Source organism: Labeo rohita, chromosome 11 (assembly GCF_022985175.1).
Source record: "Labeo rohita strain BAU-BD-2019 chromosome 11, IGBB_LRoh.1.0, whole genome shotgun sequence".
Classification (NCBI taxonomy): Eukaryota; Metazoa; Chordata; class Actinopteri; order Cypriniformes; family Cyprinidae; genus Labeo; species Labeo rohita.
In genome coordinates, this window is record NC_066879.1 from 8844224 (window position 1) to 8865284 (window position 21061).

Genomic DNA, 21061 nt, shown 5'->3' on the forward strand with positions numbered 1-21061 from the left:
TAGTGTTTACTGTTTGTGTGAATGACACTGTGCACCTTCTATATATGTTAATATTTAAAAGCTGTTTGTGATGAGTTTTGGTTCATCATGTGACTTTCTTATCACCACCTGCTTTTGGTGGTTATCAGTGTATTACAAAGGTACAAAACATATTTTAATACTTCAGTAGGTTGGTACATTAACATTATATCAGTTAATGAAATTACGGTATTTACCTGTAAATTTAACTGAAAACCGTAAAACATAAAACGCTGCTACCGTATTTTTTACAGTAAAATTCTGGCAACCACAGCTGCCAGTTTTTTATGGAAAATATTACGGATTTTTTTTTACAGTACAGCTACTTTTAGCTGTACAAAACAGCATGTTTTGCTACTTGATACTGCAAACTGGTGTGTCTTACCATATTATTTTAATGTATTATCTTAATTATGAACACACTGGTTTGTAGTGCAAACAGTTTCACCATTTACTGCAGGTTGTTAGTCTTTCGTTATTTCCCTACAGTGGTTAATGAACCAGAAGACTCGTCCATAGGCTTACCTCTGCGTTAAAGAGTAAGGTGGATAATAAAATCAGAATTTTTCAAACGATTTTCGAATATATACTATTATTTCAGTGGATGAAGTATTGAGTAATTGAGTGAATTCCTCTCATGCAATCAAAAATGCATTTCTCAAGTAAATCTTTGTTCTATTTTTCTCTTAAGAGATGAAGCCTATTCAGTGCACTGCTGTCTTGAAAGGAGACAGCAAACTGGATCTAAGCATGAAAGAGAGAGAGGTGTTTAGCTCAGATGCACAACAACAAAAGAGAATGTACATCAGAGTCTGTAGTTTGAGATACATCAGTGTCATCGGGTTCAGCAAAAAGGAGACTCTGGGATACTGTCGGCCTTTCAGGCTGAGGGCAGGATGGACAAAAAATACTGGCTAGTAAACATGACTGGATTCATGATATCTCAGGTGTTGATCTGTAAGGTGTGTGGAATTGTAATACCAAAAATTGTCATTAGCAGCACTGTAAATGTCTTTACTATAATTTTACCTTGAAATGAGTGCAATAAACGGACATTTTTACTCCATATGGATTAATTTAACAGGCAATCACACAGCAGAATTAAACACGACAACAATCAAACAGTGCGTGTTGCTAATAATGTTACATTTTCTGTGTGAATGAGTTGTGTAGTTTCATCTGAAACACAAATATATGAGACATGAACACATAAACTTCATCTCCAGAGCTGCTTTGAGACTAACTTCACCATCTTTACACCGTTTCATTTCAGAAAAACTACCGTCAAACAAACACTAAACTCAAATCAACAAACCAACCAAGTTTTGTTTAACTTGAAGAAATTGTGACAGAAATAAATTACTAGTTTATACTGAAATTTAATTATTACTAATCATTATTATTCTTTATTAAGGTAATGAATATATATAGCAAATATTATATAACAAAGATATTTTTTAATCCACGTTTTAAATTATACAGTTTTGTTGTGCAGCACCTTATTTGACAAAATATAAAAATGCAATATGTTGTAAATTTGTTGTTATATTTTTATTTGACTACATTTTAAAAGTTTTATTAATTTCATTAGACTTGGAAATTTTAGAATTTGTATTAAATTATAAAACAACACTTTGTGGTAAATGATAAATACTGCTATTACATGATACATTGCTATTACATGATATAAAAAAAAAAATAGTGATAATAATTTTGGCCTTATCACCCAGCCCTAGTGTGACATAAGACATACAATAATGATAACCTGACATTTCTTGTCACATCTCATGTCAGAATAATTTAAAGAGAATATAAAGAACACATAAATACATTTTTAAAAAAGCATGAAGAAAAGAAATATTGTTTGCAGAACAGTGTTTCTCAACCAGGGCGCTGTGGCCTTTATTTCAGCATTTTAATTAAGTTAGATTAAAATAATCCATTTTCATTAAAATGATAAAATCAAGATGTAAGCTGGATATTTCTAATACCCACTTAAGAGTGGGAAAATGAGGGCTAAAAAACATTTATTTATTTAGTGTGCAATTAATAAATAAATAAAATTATATGTGAACCTTAAGCTCAAGGAACATATTAAAGTAATATAAAAAATCCACAACTTCAAATACTTTTCCAATAATACACTTAGTAACTTAGTAGTGACTAAAGTAGTGTAGTAGTGCATGTATAACACTATGAAAATCTGTAACCTGTAAAGTCCTGTAACTATTTTAGTATTTCAAAGTGTTTGTTGACCTTTTTTCTGCTGTCACTATTCTACAGGCACCAGAGGTCAGATATACATTGCATTTTAGATGAGAATAAAAATTAGGTTGACGTCAATTTGACGTTGACTCAACTTTGGATTTTAGTTACACAACCTCAAAAAACAACAAAAAAAGTCAGCTGACATTGATATTGGACATCAAATTAATGCTGACAATAGACGTTGAACTGGCATTGAATTTTGATCACCTTCATGTCATAGAAAAACAGCATACAGGTTTGAAATGACATGATGGCGAGTAAATTATTCTAATTTTTCATTTTTTACATTTTTGGGTGACCTATTGTATAGTATTTTTCCATGCAGTCAGTCATACCAACAGGACTTTGATATGTAGGATGAGTAACAACTCTTGATGGCTTTGATTTGGAAAATAATCACCATCTCAGCAGGTTTAGCATTACGTGCACACCTGAGCTCTGCTCAAAAAGATGTGAGCCATATGTGTGAGTAAATGAGACGAACGCTGTCAAAATCACTGTGTCTGAGATCCACACAGCATATGGCAGATTGGACTGAAACACAGAAAGTGCACTCATTAGATAGACGTGATCGTATTCTATAATTGGGAAAGAAAAAAGAGATAAAAACCTGTCTCTCTGTATTGTCAACCTAAAACCTGTCTTTCTACTGACATCTCTGGGAGGACACGACTGTGGATGCTGAGAAAAGGGCACATCTGGTTTCATTTTCTGTTTATATGAACAGCTATGTTCATTTCTTTAAAACGAACAAATTGGAATGTAATACAATTTCCCAACTATTCTTTGCGCACAGGAAATGTATCTGATCTCAGCTGCTAATGCAATGCAATCACCCAGAAACCAGTTTCTGAATTACTGGGGAAAACAATGACCCCTGGTTGTAATTAATGATATTTATGTATTTATTTATTTTGACAGGTCTAATCTTGTAGGCACATTCTATGTACACCTGGACATATAAATGTGTCTCTTCAAACAAACTTAAATTTGATGATTCTAGTAGCAAAACACACTTTTAGACCATATGGCCATTATGTTTCCCAGCTGTAGCATACATGTCTCATTACTGATTGCCCACTCATGTGTGGATTGTCGGCTTCCAAACTTCCATATGTTGACATTTCTATGTTGGAGGTTGATTAATTGAGTGTGTGGCCTGAAGAACCAGAAATGGCATCAAAGTCAGTCATAAACGTGTCCTGGAAGACATTTACTGTACAAAATGCCAATTCAAACAGTAAAAATGCATTAAAGAAGAAGTCCACTTCCAGAACAACAATTCACAGATAATGTACTCGCTCCCTTGTCATCCAAGATGTTCATGTCTTTCTTTCTTCAGTTGTAAAGAAGTTGTGTTTTTTGAGGAAAACATTTCAGGATTTTTCTCCATATAATGCAGTGATATGGTGCCCCGAATTTGAACTTCCAAAATGCAGTTTAAATGCGGCTTCAAACTATCCAAAATGTGGTTGTAAACGATCCCAAATTGTATTAAAAATTCAGTTTAAATACTTTTTAATATCAAATGCTCATCTTGTCTTGCTCTCCCTGAACTCTGTGTATTCTGGCCCAAGACAGTTAGGGTATATCATATTTTGTCCCTCAACTTCAAAAAGCATTTCAAAATCATCCTACATTGCTGCAAAAGTACTGACCCAGTCTTTGCAAAGTGAACATGCAAAGAAGATCAAACACCCTTAACAAATATGGTAAAACAGTGACATAGAACGATTTTGAAACTGAGGGAGAAAATATGGTTTTTCAAAATACCCTAACTGTCTTGAGCCAGAATACACAGAGTTCAGGGAGAGTAAGACAATACGAGCATCTGACATTAAAATGTATATAAATTTTATAATTTTTATGAAAGTAACGAATGTTTCGCTAGATAAGACCCTTCTTCCTTGACTGGAATTGTTTACAACCGCATTTGGGATTGTTTGAACATTTTGGAAGTTCAAACTCAGGGCACCATATTAATCCATTATATGGAGAAAAATCCTGAAATGTTTTCCTCAAAATGTTTTCTTTACGACTGAAGAAAGACATGAACATCTTGGATAACAAGGGGGTGAGTACATTATCTGTAAATTGTTGTTCTGGAAGTGGACTTCGCCTTTAAGTGACCACGTGCAAATATAATAAACTGAAAGGATAAACCCTATTGAAAACATCCAAGGACATGTTCAAGAGCCAGAAAGGTAGTTAGGACATTGCTAAACTAGTCCATGTGACATCAGTGGTTCAACTGTAATTTTATGAAACTACAAGAATATGTTTTGTGCACAAAGAAAACAAATACAACGACTTTATTCAACAATTTCATCTCTTCTGTGTCAGTCTTTGATGCACGTTCACAAAAGTACCACGACACATGCGTGTGGTGCCGCTGACGCAGGAGCCGACATTCTGACGTAAAATGTCCATCAAGACAAATATCACACCTCTCAACAAACCACTTGATTTGTGGTATCATTTACGTTTGTAAAATAAACAGCCATGAGTTATGCACTAAAGCTCTGTTCAAGAAGTTTGTTTAAATCACTAACCCTAAATAAGAACAATAGTTATTTGCTTTACTGTCTTTATCAAATGGCATAAATAGTTGATGAAAAGTCTGTTTGGCATCAGGCAGGATAGGTTATTTAACAAACACTGTCCTGTTTGCTCAAAGAATTAGTTCTGATCTGGCGACAGCACCTTTTACCCAAGCCTGAGCATTAATCATTATTAAGGCAAACAAAAGCTTGCGACACCATCGAAACCCTCAAGAGCGCACGTCGTGTTAGCAAACATCACCGCTTTGTTCAGAACCAGTATTATGGGATGGCAGTGTGGTCAGTGACGCCAGGCCTTTGTTCGTGGAGAGAGATCGGGATGAGATCAAAAATAAAAAGTTAATTCAGCTGAATTATATTATGAGACAACCTTGAAAATCTTACAATTATTAATTACATAAAATAACTACTTTCTATTTGAGTATACATTACATCCTGATACATTTTTTGGGGGTTGTTGCGTAGAAAGTTCGAAAGAACATCATTTATTAACATTATAAATGTCTTTATTGCCACTTCTGATGAATTTAAAGTGCCCTTGCTGAAAAAAGTATTAATTTCCTTATTATTAAGTATTATTTCTGTATAATTAAGTAGCACAACTGTTTTCAACATTGATAATAATACAAAAAAAAAAAAAAAAAAACAGTTTCTTGAGCAGCAAATCAGCATATTAGAATGATTTCTGAAGAACCATATGACACTGAAGAAATTCAGCTTTGCATCACAGGAATAAATTACATTTTTAAATATATATTTGAATAGACAGTTCTATTAAGCTGTAATAATAATATTGATTTACTGTATTTTTGATCAATTAAATGCAGCCTTTGGAGAGCATAACATTTTTTCAATTCCATAATTATTCTAATCTTTTGACTGACAGCGTATGTCTAGAATGCTGTACGACACCAGATGCTACGAAAAGATGGAGCAGCGATGAACATCAAAGCTTTGAAGAAATCCACAGGGAGAAAAACGACGTGTTCGGCTGGACAACGATGGGAGAGAGATTGCTAGTGAGAGTCTGCAATGAGAGGAAGGAAATATGGACAGAATTAATGATCTAATAACGGTGATTCTGTGGCGCTGCTGACGGGTCAGGTGAACCTCAGTGAGCAGACGTTGCTGGGAGATTCGGTCGTGACATGAGTTGGCCATTATTTTCCTCATGGCCTGTGGAGAGAGGTGTCTGGCAACAGCTCCCCATCCTAACCCCTTCTACCTCCCCCAAATGAGAAATGAGTTTAATTTCACAGATGAAGCACCATGTGGTGGGCAGAGGGGGAGATCAGAGACCAAAGCTGTGTTTGGGTTCCGGAGCTGGCAGCCGAGTGCTCTGCGGAAGCATCCGTTATCAATTAGAACACCGTTTGAAACAATTGAAACGACTGTAATTTGTATCTGAGAATTATAGATTTTACCCAATGGCATCATCTGCCCTCTTGACAAAATTGAGCAATCATATTCCACTCATGCATTCAATTTAAGATCAGGCCGTTCTTTTAAATAAAGCGTGATGCATATGACATGCGGTGTGTGATTTTACATGGCTTATGACTCCGAATAAATCTAAATGTTCCTTCGCCTCCTCAATTCTTAGAAATAAAAGGGCAAAGCTGAGCTCATAGAGAAATGGAAAGTGCTGTGTGAAGACCAGGAATGGATATAGAATATTCATGAGACAGGAGAAAATGATCCCGATCCCGATCTAAAGTTTCATGGTTGCACAGGATGGAGACACTGTTATTACAACTAATCTATTTTAAAAGGAAAAATACCAAAAACAAAGACTCTTACAATATTGGATGAGAAAAAAATTTTAGTACAAAAATAAAACAACACCAATACTACAAAATATGACATTAAGAAGCATATAATTCACTAGTTTTTCTAAAGAAACATTGTTCAACAGCGACACCAGAAGGTAAGGTTACAGCGGGAGTCACGTATCTCTCGCCTCCCCTGAGCCCGTTGAGTCTTAACAGACCCCTTAAAGTGTGTGGTGAGTTTGGTGAGGGGTTAATTGCGAATGAATGGGAGAAAGTCACGTGAGAAGAGGCAATGCCTCCATCGCGATATGACTGGATATAATTAGTTTTGTTTGGCTGTGACTGGTTCATGAGATAAATGCTGCCTCGAATGCACAAATCAGAATCAAATTAGACTTAAAATGGCATGAAAACAAGATCTGTGGGAGTTTGAAGTGAGTAATCAGCTTGGTGAAATCTGGTAAATCTCTGTGCCTGTGACCAATATTTACAAAGCTTTGATTAAAAAATTCTCAAATAGTTGAAAGTTAACTGTTAAAAAGAATAGCTGAACATAAGCAATATATTGTTTAAATTGATACTGTCTTGAGTTATTATTTAAATAAATGTAAGATGCCAAAAAACACTAACTTTATGAAATTCGTCATGGCTTTAATAATTTTTTTTTTTCTTTTTATGATAGTGTAAGTAATGTTTAACCCAGAAAATGTGACTGGGACATGAATTTACATTTGTTATAAATAAATAAATAAGTTGAGGACTTTGCCTTCTCATTTAAAGATTTATAAAGATTAAAGATTTCTTACATTTTTTGAAAGAAGTATCACCAAGTCTGCATTAATTTGATAAAAAATTTTAATGGTCATGGACTTTTAGTTTTCCCTGTGTTTCTGTTCCTCATTAGTTTTCGTTTTTTGATTAAATAGAACCTCTTTCAGTTCTCCCTAATTACCTTTCTAGAATTTAAGCCCAGTGTTTTGCCGTAGACCCTGAGTTCCAGTACTGATGTTGTTTTGATGTTTATCTCCTGAGTTTCTCCTGCCTGTGGATTATTAAAGACTTCCTTTGTTTATTCTACTCCTTTGTTGTGTGATTTATACTGCTACACGAAACAGGATATTGGAACTCAGTTAAGATCAGAGCCTTAATTTTTCGCGTAAACCGAAAATTTGTCTGTCATTGATGGAATTTTTTTATCAGTGACGGAAAAATCTAAAAGCCGTCCGTCACTTTGACAGATTACACTGAGGGTGATCTATTGTATCTTCTAACTGTAATACCCATCCCTGTCCAGTGGGTGGCGAGTGCGCTCCAGTGTAACAGCAGAGCACGGGATCCAGAACAAAAATGAAACTGTCATGAATCTTTTTCTTTGCGTTTGATTACGCACAGGCCAGTGCCCAGAAGCTACAACGATGTATCATGCCACACTAAAGAGTGCAAAACGGTATTTATGGCTTCAATTTCCTAATGAAATGGATAGAATTTGAAATCTGAGACTTTGCTTCATATCAAAAGTAACACAAAGCTTAGCCTATTGCGATTTATTGGATGGGAGGCGCACCATGTACTGTTCATTCATCAACTGAAAACAGCATGAACCAAAAGATCGACTGGGATTTACGAATCGATATTGGTTCATAAAAATGACAATCTATTAATAAAATCGCTATCACTGTGGGGTGTGGTGTTGAACATGAAAACTTACAACACAGTCTCATCTGTTCATTTGTTCTCATACTAAATGTGTTATTATCATTAAAAATTAAAATGTGTTATGACTGAATTTTTATGACCCTGTCTGTCAAAATGATGGACAGTGTTAAAGTCTAATGCAACGTCTGGATAAGATATACATGGCATTTTCTTTCTTTCTTTTTTTTCCCCATTCCTCTCCCTCTCCTGGAATGGATCTGCCAGCCTTCCAGTTCCTTTGCATGGAACAGGACCATTCGCTGGAGGACCATGCCAGGGACTTTTTAGATCTGGCATGCCTTACCCACTTCCTTGACCACTCGTGTTGTGTCTTTTACTACACCAGCCTGAGTGAGTGGTGTAAAGCACGCCTGCCAGCAAATGGTCTAAAAGAGGATTTCTCCCCATTTGTGGAGTGGGTGCTGGTAAGTTGTGGATCAAAATTTGTGGATCAAAAGTCTGCCCTGCTGAGGAGGACTTCATCAGCCCCACTCCAGACCCAGAGACCAGCCAGCTGTCCCTGTCCACACTCCCGCCACAGAGGTTGAGCTGCAACTGGTTAGTGGACATTACTATGAGGAATTAATGGACAGTTTGACTGCAGAGGATCTGATTGACTGTGTTGGGGAGGTAATTCTGTCTGTTTCTAAATCTCCTGAGTCTCCACTGGTTCCGTCCAGCTCTCCTGCATCTCCTTAGCTCCCTGTAACTCTTAAGCTCCCACCCAGCCTCCCTGTCCCGCCTCCACTTTTACCAGCTAGTTCCTCAGCCCTGTCAGCTCACCCTCAGTCAATGCCATCTGGACGCTCTGATCTGCCTTGGCACTTCCAGTCTATGTGTGAGGATCCCCTGTCTCTGCCTCCAGCCTCCGAGTCCTGGACTCCACCTCGGTCCTTTAGCCCATCGGCTCCACCCTGGCTCCCACCCAACCTCCCTGTCCCGCCTCCACTTATACCAATTAGTTCCTCAGCCCTGTCAGCTCGCCCTCAGTCAATGCCATCTGGACGCTCTGATCTGCCTCTGCACTTCCAGTCTAGGTGTGAGGATCCCCTGTCTCTGCCTCCAGCCTCCGAGTCCTGGACTCCACCTCGGTCCTTCAGCCCATAGGCTCCGCCCTGGCTCCTAGCTCCCTTGTCTCCACCATGGCCCGACATCTCACCAGCTCCACCGGGCTCCCTCGTCCCGTCCGACTCTGCCTTGGTCAGTTGTCGACCATCTGCCGCCTTGAGACTCCACCCCTCGGCTTCGTCTTGTCACTCAATCCCTCTGACTCTGTCAGGCTCAACCTTCCCTCGCTCCAGCTCCACTGTGGTCTTCCGGATTCCTCCCTCCGCCTCGATCGCCTGAGCCGTCAGCTCTGCCGTGGCCCTTCGAATCCTCTGTGTCGCCCTGGCTCTCCATCTGCTCGGCTCTACCTGGGTATCCACCTCCAGTGGCTCTGTCTTCATCGTTTGTCCTCAGGGTATCGTTTGCCAATCCTCCACCATGGCTCCTCTCACCCTCGACTTCCCTAGCTCCTGATTTCCACTATTGATGTTATTTTGATGTTTATCTCCTATATTTTTTAAAGGGCTTCCTTTGTTTATTCTACTCCTTCATTGTGTGCTTTATACAGCTACATGAAATAAAAATACAGTAAAAACAGTAATATTGTGAAATAATATTATTTAAATTTTAAAATGTAATTAAAAAATTATAAAAATGTAAAGTTCACAATTTATTCCTGTGATCAAAGCTGAATTTTTTAGCATTATTACTCCATTCTAATATGCTGATTTGCTGCTCAATCATTATAAATTATTATTCATGATCAGTTAACAATGGTTCTTATTATATACTTTTTTGCTGAATAGAAAGCATTTATTTGAATTTATTTTAAACAGAAATCTTTATACATGTCTTTACTGTCACTTTTGATCAATTTAATGCATCCTTGCTGAATAAACGTATTAACAAATTTTGAAAAATATTCAAATTTTTCAATAATCAGCATGAAAGTAATTCCAGTAAACAGTTGGTGAGATTCAAGGGATTATGCTGAAATTGATTTGTATTGAAATACAAATAAAAATTTAAGAAGAAACCTTTAGCCCCAAGGATGAACAATAGTAGGGGGATGTCTGAGAAATATCACAGCAAATCTAAAGCTTCACACTTTCTGCAGCAAGACAGAGACAAAGCACACTGAACGTGGTCAGGTTGGTTCTTATGGGTCTTTGCAGCCAGACAGATAATGACCCCTTTTTCTGATGGTCAGTTGCTGACAGATAAATGCATTTCTGCAGTTACACTGCAAGCTGAACAGAGCTGAGAAAATGAAGCAGTCAGAAAAAGCACAGCTAGTACAACTTAAGGTTACAAACGACAGTGATCACCAGTGATTCCAACACTGTGTAAAGATTACACTTGGAAACTAATGTTCTTTTATAAATGACAGCAAGAGGATCCAGCTGAAAATCTTTAGGTAAGGGAACAAAATGTCCTTCTTTCAGTGGACCACAAAACTTTCAGTTCCTCTCTGCTCAGGCTTTTATTATTTATTTAATCTTCTACTATACTTTTATATTCATATTGAAGTTAAAAGGTGAAGAACAGGCTTTTAAGAGTTACTGGCATGCTGAAGCATGTCGCTGTCTGATCCGGAACAGGAGGTGTCATTTTTTCTACTTCTCTGACCTATATTCCACACCTTGCCCCTGAGGGTAAAACCACAGCACGGCATTGACCACAAATTTGAAAGGACTTCACAGCAAAATGGATGTCTTATATTTTGACTAGAATTGAGATTATATTAAGGGCAAAAAGCACACTGGATATTGCGTTTGCTTGGGGAAAAATACAATCGAAAGCAGTGCTTCATTAATAAGCCATCAGAATGAGGAACATTAATGGAAATATTGGTGGAAAAGAAATTAAGTATGGCTTAATATAATTGCCTACAATGCAATTACAAGTCTTTAGTGATAAAAATGCCCAATCACTTCAGCCTTGAAAGAGAAATGAAGCCACCGAGAAATAGGAATGTAATAAGTCAATTATAACAGAATAATGATAACTGGAGGCAGCAGTCAGGATCTGGATTCATTTTATGGTGACTGGAAATTAAAAGACGAAGCTTTGACAGACCGCTAGAGAAGCTAAAGAAAACTGTTCTCTTCGTGTTTGCCTTTGGTTTTGGATTAAGAAAAATTCAGTTAAATCAACATCTTCCAAATTTACACTTCTTTTATTTATTTATTTCTCAACCCAAATGCTGAATAATGAACCTGGGTTGAACTGACCCAATGTGGGTTAATATTGTCCATAATTACGGCTCTATTATTTCCATGATGTGGAAATCACAGAATACAGACATAATGGAATTTACTGTATAACGTGGAATGTCACACACTGTAAGAAATGACAGTGAATTTAACAGTAGAAAACTGTTAAAAATGCTACAGTAAAAAAACAGTTAAATGGTTTACCGTAAAAGACAGTAAAATGTACTTTGAATAACCATAAATTGACATTTCCAGAATTCCCTGTGTTAATTTTTTTTTTTTTAAATCTGATGTTTTTTTTGTTGAAATACCTCTTTCTTCTTATTTTTTTCTTAGTAGTTTTGTACATTATGATTGTATGTTACATCCAATGTTGTTAAATTAATGTTTATTGCATTATTTCAGGTTTATGTGTGTTACCATGATGGTGTTTAGTGTTTGTATGAATGTGCACCTGTGCACCTTCTATATACACTCTTAAAAATAAAGGTGCTTCACAATGCCATAGAAGAACCATTTTTGTCTAAATGGTTCCATAAAAACCTTTAACAAAGGTTTTCACAAAAGGTTTCACAAAAATGGTTCTTCTACGGCATTGCTGGTTGGTACATTAACATCGTATCAGTTGATGAAATTATGCTATTTACTTGTAAATTTAAGTGAAAACCATAAAATGTAAAACACTGCTACTGTGTTTTTTTTCTGTAAAATTCCGACAACCACAGCTGCTGTTTTTTTTTTTTTAAATAAATAAATATGGAGGTTTTTTACAGTTCATAATTTGTCTAATTTTGGATGAATACATTAAAAGCACATCAGTACATTTAAATTAAATCATGATACAAACTAGCTTCTGTAAATATTAAGCCACGAAAAGACTATTTAGCTCGCTGGCCATTTTTGTCAGCTTGTTTTGTTTCAATTAGGACAGATTTTTTTTTCTTTTTTTTTTTAAACAGATTGCTCATAGGCCTCATTGAATTTCAGGGTTTATTTCAGGTCTTCAGCCTATAGCTGTGTCCCAAAATCAGAGGCTGCTTTCTTCAAAGGCTGCATTCAAGATCGAATGTGTCACACAGTGAGATGAAGGCAGTCCCAATTCAAAGCCTCCTTCAAATGTGACCTCAAAATGTAAAATGTATCCTTCGTTTCTCAGGACAGGAAGGATACAACAGATGGAGCTGACAGAATTTTTTTTTTTTTTTTTTTTAAAGAGAGAGAGAGAGAGAGAGAGAGAGAAATGCCTGATTGCACTTTTAAATAAATATTGGGTTTCACCTTAATTTAATATCTAACATTACAAAAACACTTGAAAGCAGTTCAAACACTGCCTTACACAATATGCAGTGTTTTGAGATTGTGAAGATTGTTAAACCGGTTTTGTTTTCCGCCTGTTGAATGTAACTTTTAAAAGTCCACAAACGCCCATCAGCAGCAGCTGTCACAGTTATAAGGTGACAAGAGCAATCCTCCGTAGGCTACACCGTCCCTTTTAACAACGTCGTTAACGCTCGGTTTGACCTTTGCGGTCTTCAAAGGATCCAGCATCTAAATTGGGACGCATCTTATGTGTTTCTTCTGATGCTTTGGTTGTATCCAGCAGGGTCAAAACAACCCAGTGCTGAGTTGCCAAATTGTTGAGTAGATTGAGTTGGCTCAAATTGTTTTTATTTTTAACACCCCTTTTTAAAATGGATACTTCACCCAAAAATGAAAATTACCCCCTGATCTGCTCATCCTCAAGCTATTATAGGCGTATATGACTTTATTTTTTCAAACGAATACAATAGGAGTTACATCAAAACATGTCCTGGCTCTTCCAAGCTTTATAATGGCAGTGAATGGGTGTTGAGATTTTGAAGTCCAATAAAGTGCTTTATAAACCGTAATCTCTAGCCTCCACTAACTGTCGTATGTGTGTTCACGAGAGAGTGACGTTCCAGCAGATGATGTAGGAATAGTGGAAGCAATTACAAATGGATATTTTTCTTACACAAACACATTGATTTGCTTCAGAAGGCCTTTATTAACCTACTGGAGCTGAACTTTTTATTTTGGATGGATGCACTTTATTGGTCTTCAAAATCTCAACAGGCATTCACTGCCATTATAAAGCTTGGAAAAGCCAGGACATTTTTTTAATATAACTTAGATTGTATTCATCTGATAGAAGAAAGTCAAAAACATCTAGGATGGTTTGAGGGTGTGTAAAGAATGGGGTAATCATAGGTGATTTACATGAAATGCTGCCTTTGTCTGGCTAAAAATATGTATCTAGTTTTTGCTCTCCATATAGTAGTTGTGGAGAAGAGTGCATATCTCTATAATCAGATGTGATGGCTAGACTACCTGCGAGTCAAGACCAACTAAAATCAGTCTTCAAACACATCTGTGCCATTAGCCACCCTGACACCAGTATAATGTCATTTAAATGTGTAAATGACTGCTGTTTGCCCAGATGTCTAGAGAACAGAAGTGCTTTCCCCAGATAGTCCAACACATCTGTGCTACAGGAAGTGATACATCTGATGAAAGGAGGTGAAGGAAATCCATGAGCTGCTAAAATTGAGTCACTTTATTCAGCATATGGGGAACCTGAATACTAGGGATGCAACAATACAGTTAGTCCACGGTTCAATATGTACCTCGTTTTTTAACCACGGTTTTGATAGCTTGCCACATCAGGATTATTAAATGTCTGCTTAATATTCTTTTGAGAGAGGTATTATTTTTCAGATTTTTACACAAAATAGGATGGGTTTCATTCATACTGGACGCCAGAGGGTGCCCTCGAGCAAAAAATTCACTTATGCGTCAAAGAAGTATCACTGATTACGTTCCGTTCCAGCTTCTCTAATATGGATAAAGGCATAACGTTAAACGTTTTGAATGATGAAATGTAAGGACAATAAACACTTGTCTGCAATAATATATGGTTTATTTGTGTTCTTCAAGCCATCTCGGGTATTTTAATAATGATTTTCATAATGATATTTGTAAGCCATAATCGACATACAATGTAGAATATATTATCTGCCTCATTCTATGATAAGAAGCCACATCAGATCACAAAAGGAAGTTATTTCAAACACTCGACTGATGCTGTGAAGTAAAAATAAGTTATTATGTTCTCTTTTGTTGGACGACAGGTTTAGAAAGGCTTATTGTATTTCATTAGAAGGGAAGAGGCTCTGCGTGTTTTGCTTTTTGAAATACAAGCGGGGAAGCGTTTCCTCATCTCAGCACATGAAATCATGGGCATGCACAGCAAATTTCGAGAGAAATAAAACAAGGAAATTATTTAAATGCAAAACCGAAAAACCGCAATTCACAAGCGTGTATTGAACCGTGGATGTCGTACCGAACGGTTCGATATTATATTGAGTATTGTGACATCCCTACTGAATACTACTTGTTCTTAAAGGGGACATCAGATGCTCATTTTCCACAAGTTGGTATGATTCTTTAGGGTCTTCATGAAATGCCTGTTTTTTTACCTTGTCAAAAACAGCTCTGTTTACAGCAGCCTGTTTCGGTGCATGTCTCTTTAAATGATCATGTGCTACTTCTCTTTCTCCCCCTCTTCCTTTTTTTGTGTACTCGGTGGTGTGTTACCATCAATAACAAAACGAATCTACTGAGTCCTCAGTGGATCTGATGTTGGGAGAAAATGAATACTCTTATGTTCACTTTCACATCCAACTACAAAACACCTGCATTGCTTGAGAGACTTTGTTGCTGCTTGAGCGTGGTCAAAAAAGGTGGACAGTGTACAACTCATAAATATGTATGTGTATGTATCATACGTATCTATAGTACAACTGGCTGCAAAAATGATACATATCATTGCCAATTTTCCACAAGAACGCCACATATATTTAGACCTAAAAGGATCAACAGTCATAAAGTTATATAAACAGTAAATTTACTCAAACACTTTGAACTAATTTTCGCATATTTATCTATTCTATCTCATCCTTCCAGTAAACTGTAGCATTGATGTGGTTTATCCCGTAACTGCTGCTTGCCTGCGTCATTTTATTCACTCTTGTTTGAATTATGGTAAGAAGTCTTGCCAAAAAAGTGTGGACAACTGTACAGAACCTTTAACCTAATGATTGCTGATAACTAATTATGCAAGAACAGATGGAGAAAGACAAACTCACATAAACCCTTGCCCACTCAACCTACTCAAACAAAAGATTCCACAGAAAGCTAAATTAAAATACTATTAAGACACCAAAGACGATAATGATAACTAAGGCTGCCTAGAATCGTATTATAATATGATCATGATTTCTTCTTCTCTTCATCACCTGCGATATTTGCCCGCTGGTTATTTATCCTAAAAGCATGTCATTTTAATTTGCCATTTGCATTATTATTTGCCATTTGGTAACCAGCCTCCATGAGCTTTCATGGGTGTGGTTGCCAGATTCAAAGAGTTTAAATCCCCCAATCAGAACTTTTTTTTTCAAATCGATACATTTTCTGCCTAGTGGTTAGCCTAATCTTCCCAACCTGGCACTTACGATAAAACTGGGGCTTTCAGGCAGGTTCAAAACAGGATGTGGAATCTGTTTTGTAGACTTCAAATTCCCAAAGGCTACAGTCCCTGTTCATTTCAAAGGCTGTGTGTGCATTAGCCCAGAGCACTATGGTGTATATACAAAGTCAAAAGATAATTCAATGGACCTCTGGGTATTGTATTTTGGTGTCCAGGGAATAGTCTAAAAGAATAGTGCATTATCAGTTCAGTCGGAACACTTCCATAAGAGAATTATCACAAGCACAAGAGATACTGGATATGAGGAATCAGAGTTTCTAGAAAACACACAGGGATGTAAAGCAGATCCACATGGTTAGGAAAGTGTACTGTGAAAGAATTAAATGTCTTGATAGTATTAATATCCATAAAAGTAAAAGCTTCAGTAAACAAGTAAAACACATCTATGAGTCACTTTAGAACACCTACTTCTGATTCTCTGTGATTCAGTGCTATTCAAAACTCAATGCCAAACAATCAGCATTCACGGACCATACGCTGCCTTACCATCAGCTATTTTTAATACAATATCTCATGGCCACATTGTGCATAACTTGTGCTTTCATTTTAAGAAAGAACTGTGTGGGTGACTGGTGAAAATGTTGCTTAATTAAAAGGGGTTTAAATGAAATGTACTGCTATTTTTTGATGCAATATTTAATAGGCAGAAACAAGTCTGAGATTTGACTTAAGGAAACAATAAGATAAGAGGTGAAAGGAATGCATTTAACAGGCCGATTTCACTTTGCCGTGTAGGGGCCTATTATCACACTTCATATTCCAGTGAATATTTCACTGAGTGGGTTTATTTTGAAAAGTCAGCATTCTTGAATATTTATACTGTCACTTTGTTCACAAGACACACTAAATGTTCTGCCGGGTCATGTTGCCACATTGTATAGGGTGGGTTGACACAATAAGAATAACACTTTTTGTCTGTATTTGTAATGCATATGCTTAATGCATTTTAAGTTCAATTTAAAACGGTCATGAAACATTTTAGTACAATTAATTAAAATATTCAATAACTGATTAATACAAATAGTTAAACCATAGTTTTGTCTTACAAAAATGGAATTAATGAATATTATAATATTAAATATGTACATACGAAACGTCATGAATCAATGTGTCAACTTGCCCCGACCGGACATCTCTGAGTAGTATTTTACTTAAACTGGTAGATTGACCTAATTTATTAACTAAATTAAAATCTACCTCCGTTATATAGTTGTAACAGCTTTGACAAAATACGATTATGTTATAATCTCAATTTGAACGACAGAATGCACATTAAATATTTAATTTAAGCGGATTTTAGAAACCAAAACACCAAACTACCCTTTCAAAACAAGCATTTGCGTAACTGGACGGTTCGCTGAAAACCAGCACATACAGTTACTGAGATACAGATGACTACCACATGGGGAAGTTGTCATTTCACATTAGGAAGTTCTACTCTATTGCATTTCAAAAGAACTGATCCCTGCGATTTACCGTTTATTAAAAGAAGACGGCCAGGACATCCGTGGTTTTTTCAGACCTGGGCGGTGCTTCTCCGTGGCTCGGTTACAGCACAGGTACCGCTCGGTGTCGGAGTGGTACCGCTGCTTGATTCGGATGTGGGTTCGGGGCTGCCTCCAGAGATGCTTCGGCGGTTTGGCCATACCAGCGCCTTCCCTGCTCAGCGCGGAGCACTCCATCACTGCACAAGTTCAGCTCCGTGTCTGCTGTCCAAAGTCTGGAATATTTCGAAGTTCGCAGACGCGTATTTTTCCTCAGTGTCAGAAGAGCTGTTCAGCGGTCAGTGGTGCTGAACCCGCGACACGCTCAAGTTTACACGGCAAAGGACAGAAACGCTCAGTATAATAAAACAGAAGCAAAGTTACACTCGCTCAGTCACTCTCCGCGCCGTTCAGGTGGAGCAAACGGAGACGGAGTCAATACAAACACTGTCTGAGACATATGGCCGTCTCACAGCAAACAAAAAGGCGAAACGTTCGGTGTCGCGGCACATATGCAGCTTGTATTCGGCTGAAGTGAGTGAGAGAGAGCGCGCGCTGAGGAGGATATAAAGATCCAGCAGAGCTACGCGATACAGTGACGCCCAGTGCATTACATCACCAGGTACTTTACATACCCCCAAACTGAGATATAAACACTGACATAGTTTTTCTTTGTCTTGAAAATATCAGTTTCAAAATCATTCTGATGGTACAATGACTTCTCATCAGACAAATGGCTGTTTCTTCCCCGTGCTCGAACACAATTGTCTCTTATGGGAGGATGACGGTTTAGTTATGGGATTAGAAATTTGACTGCTTTACTGTAGCAACGAATGCACGTGTGCAGCCATCAACTGTAATTACAATAGAGAATTCAACACACTTAACTGTAGGGGACCCCAAAACAAAACTACAAACTGATGCTTATAGATAGTTCACCCAAAAATGAAAATTACCCCATGATTTACTCACTCTCAAGGTAGGTGTATGTGACTTTCTTCCTTCAGACTAGTATGGTCGGAGTTATATTAAAAAATGTCCTTCCAAGCTTTATAATGCCAGTGAATGGCTGTTGAGATTTTGAAGTCCAATAAAGTGCATCTATCTATCATAAAAGTACTCCACACAGCTCCAGGGGTAAATAAAGGCCTTCTGAAGTGAATCGATGCATTTGTGTAAGAATAATATCCATTTAAAACTTTATATATCACTCTGGGGAGAATATGCTAGTCTTGCGAGAACCAAGTTTTCCTCTTGGCTTATGTCGAAATCCTCTGACATTTATCTTTGCAAATCCTTGTTTTGTATTTCTAATTTGTGTCCTGTGTTTTGTTTTGCGTTCCTCTGCGCTTCCGCGTTCGTTACCGTGTTTGCTTACGTCTTACGTCATCCGCTGGAACGCCACTCTCTTGTGAAAGCACATTTGACAGATAGCGGAAGCAGTTTATAAAGTTTTAAATATTGATATTTTTCTAATGCAGTTTGCTTCAGAAGGCCTTTATTAACCTCCCAGAGTGTGGAGCACTTTTTATGATGGATTGATACACTTTAGTGGACTTTAAAATCTCAACAGCCATTCACTTCCATTATAATGCTTGGACATTTTTAAAAATCATGAATATGAATCAGTCAACCATCAAACTTTACTGCCTGCTGAAGTGAATTGTTTTTAATCCAAAGGACTAATCATAAATAAGGAATTTAAAATTGAATACAAATAAATAACTTATTATTTTGTAGACTAAGATATTAATAAAATATTTAAATATAAGACTCCATAAAGAATACAAATCACCTACATAAAACATTTATAGTAGTAGATGTTTTTAAATGATTAGAAATGTATATATATACTGAAGTAATATAGAAATAATGTGATTGCATTAAATTATTGGGGTGTTTATATGATGTAACATATATATAGGGGTATATAGGGGTTTTATGGCTTTTTTTGCTGGACCATGTTGGCCATTTCTGATCATTAACTGCTTCAAACTGATTTAGAAAATAGACTACCAGCTGCTGGGACAGCGAACAACCTGATAGACCTTGATAAATCTGGTTAGAGCTAGTAGACCACCTTCCAGTAACAAACCAGCTGTTATGTTCCAAAAACAAGCCTGACCACTTTATAAGCTGATATGACATGCTTTTTCCCGCAACAGGAACAGGCCTAATTAGACAAGCTGTGGCAGCACAAAACTTTTGTGCACTTAGCAAAAAATGTTGCTCTTTTGTTATCATGCTTACCAAAAAATTAAATGCAGCATGCTAGCTCATAGTGGGATGCAATGTGTTAAATTTCAGTCTTAGTATTCATATGATCTCATTCCAAGTCATTGTGCCCTTTTACCAGATCAGCAAACAGAGGAGAAGCACCCGGGAGTTGTTCCCACCCTCTACTCAAATCTCCATGACCTTTCTATCGTTTGCTTTCCCAGGTCATTTTAACTAACAAGTATTTAAAATTCATTAGATGCAAAAGAGGAACAGGTATCAGAAGTAACACTCCCATTCCAAAGAAATGTCCATACTGTAGCTAGTTTTCTTCATGGCCCATAATACCTGTCAGATCAGATCTTTATAGCTTTTCGGTGACATTTAACCAAACACACTCACTGTGATGCACACCATGTCAGCTTATACATAAAAACAATAAGCATCGTGATTGAACTGAGTCACATTTTGCTCACAGTGTCAGTAACTGCACCCTCAGTGTCCACTTTGGAAACCACTCGGCACGTGACAGCAGCAGTCCGTCTTTGATTTCTAAAGATGTGCTTCAATCAAAAAATGGTGTACTGAAGAGTAGCTGCGACCACATCAGTTAGGATTTTGTACACTTTTATCAGACCCCTAAAATGTATTTGGCAGAAAACGTTATGGTGTGTAAGATGACTCACTCTGCTTCTTTTTGGCCATCCCCATGGGCCAGGGCTGATTTATACAGCGCTTCGAGGTCCTTTAACTTTTTCCCATCAAAGGTGGAGTGTCTGCGGGCCAAAGGCGGGAGCAGGAGCGTCCCAGAGAACCTGCGGCGAACAGCACTGCTGGTTTTGTGCTGAAACTCCATTGGGTTGGAGATTAGTGAGTCTCTTCGTCTCTGAGAAGAAGAAAAAATAGCCGCAGGTCAGCTAAGCAAAATGCTAGATTGCAAAAATGCTAGAGTGAAAAATTCAGCTGTTCTTGAAAATATGTGCAATTTACCTACTACAAAAAAACACTGAGTAACTTCTTACAGACTATATTTATATCTTTCATATTTGCAGAACACAAACTTTAAATAGAACCTAAAGATAAAATCACATACCATATTGTCCATGTCTACAGCTCTCACAGTGTGATTACTTCAGAAACATCTTGAGAATTTTAATTATCCATGAGAGAACTGCAAAAAACAAAGAAACAAACAAACACATATGTTCATCAATAA

The 21061-nt window shown here is 37.1% G+C and overlaps 1 protein-coding gene across 1 annotated transcript in view; it reads right to left on the reverse strand.

Annotated features, from left to right (window-relative positions):
• Positions 1 to 21061, reverse strand: part of pde4cb (phosphodiesterase 4C, cAMP-specific b) — a 97458-nt gene that overhangs the window by 55800 nt on the left and 20597 nt on the right. The window contains 2 exon segments of the mRNA XM_051122713.1: positions 20532 to 20731; positions 20939 to 21016. Of these exon segments, the coding sequence (XP_050978670.1) occupies positions 20532 to 20731; positions 20939 to 20950 (212 nt within the window). The 5' untranslated portion in view covers positions 20951 to 21016.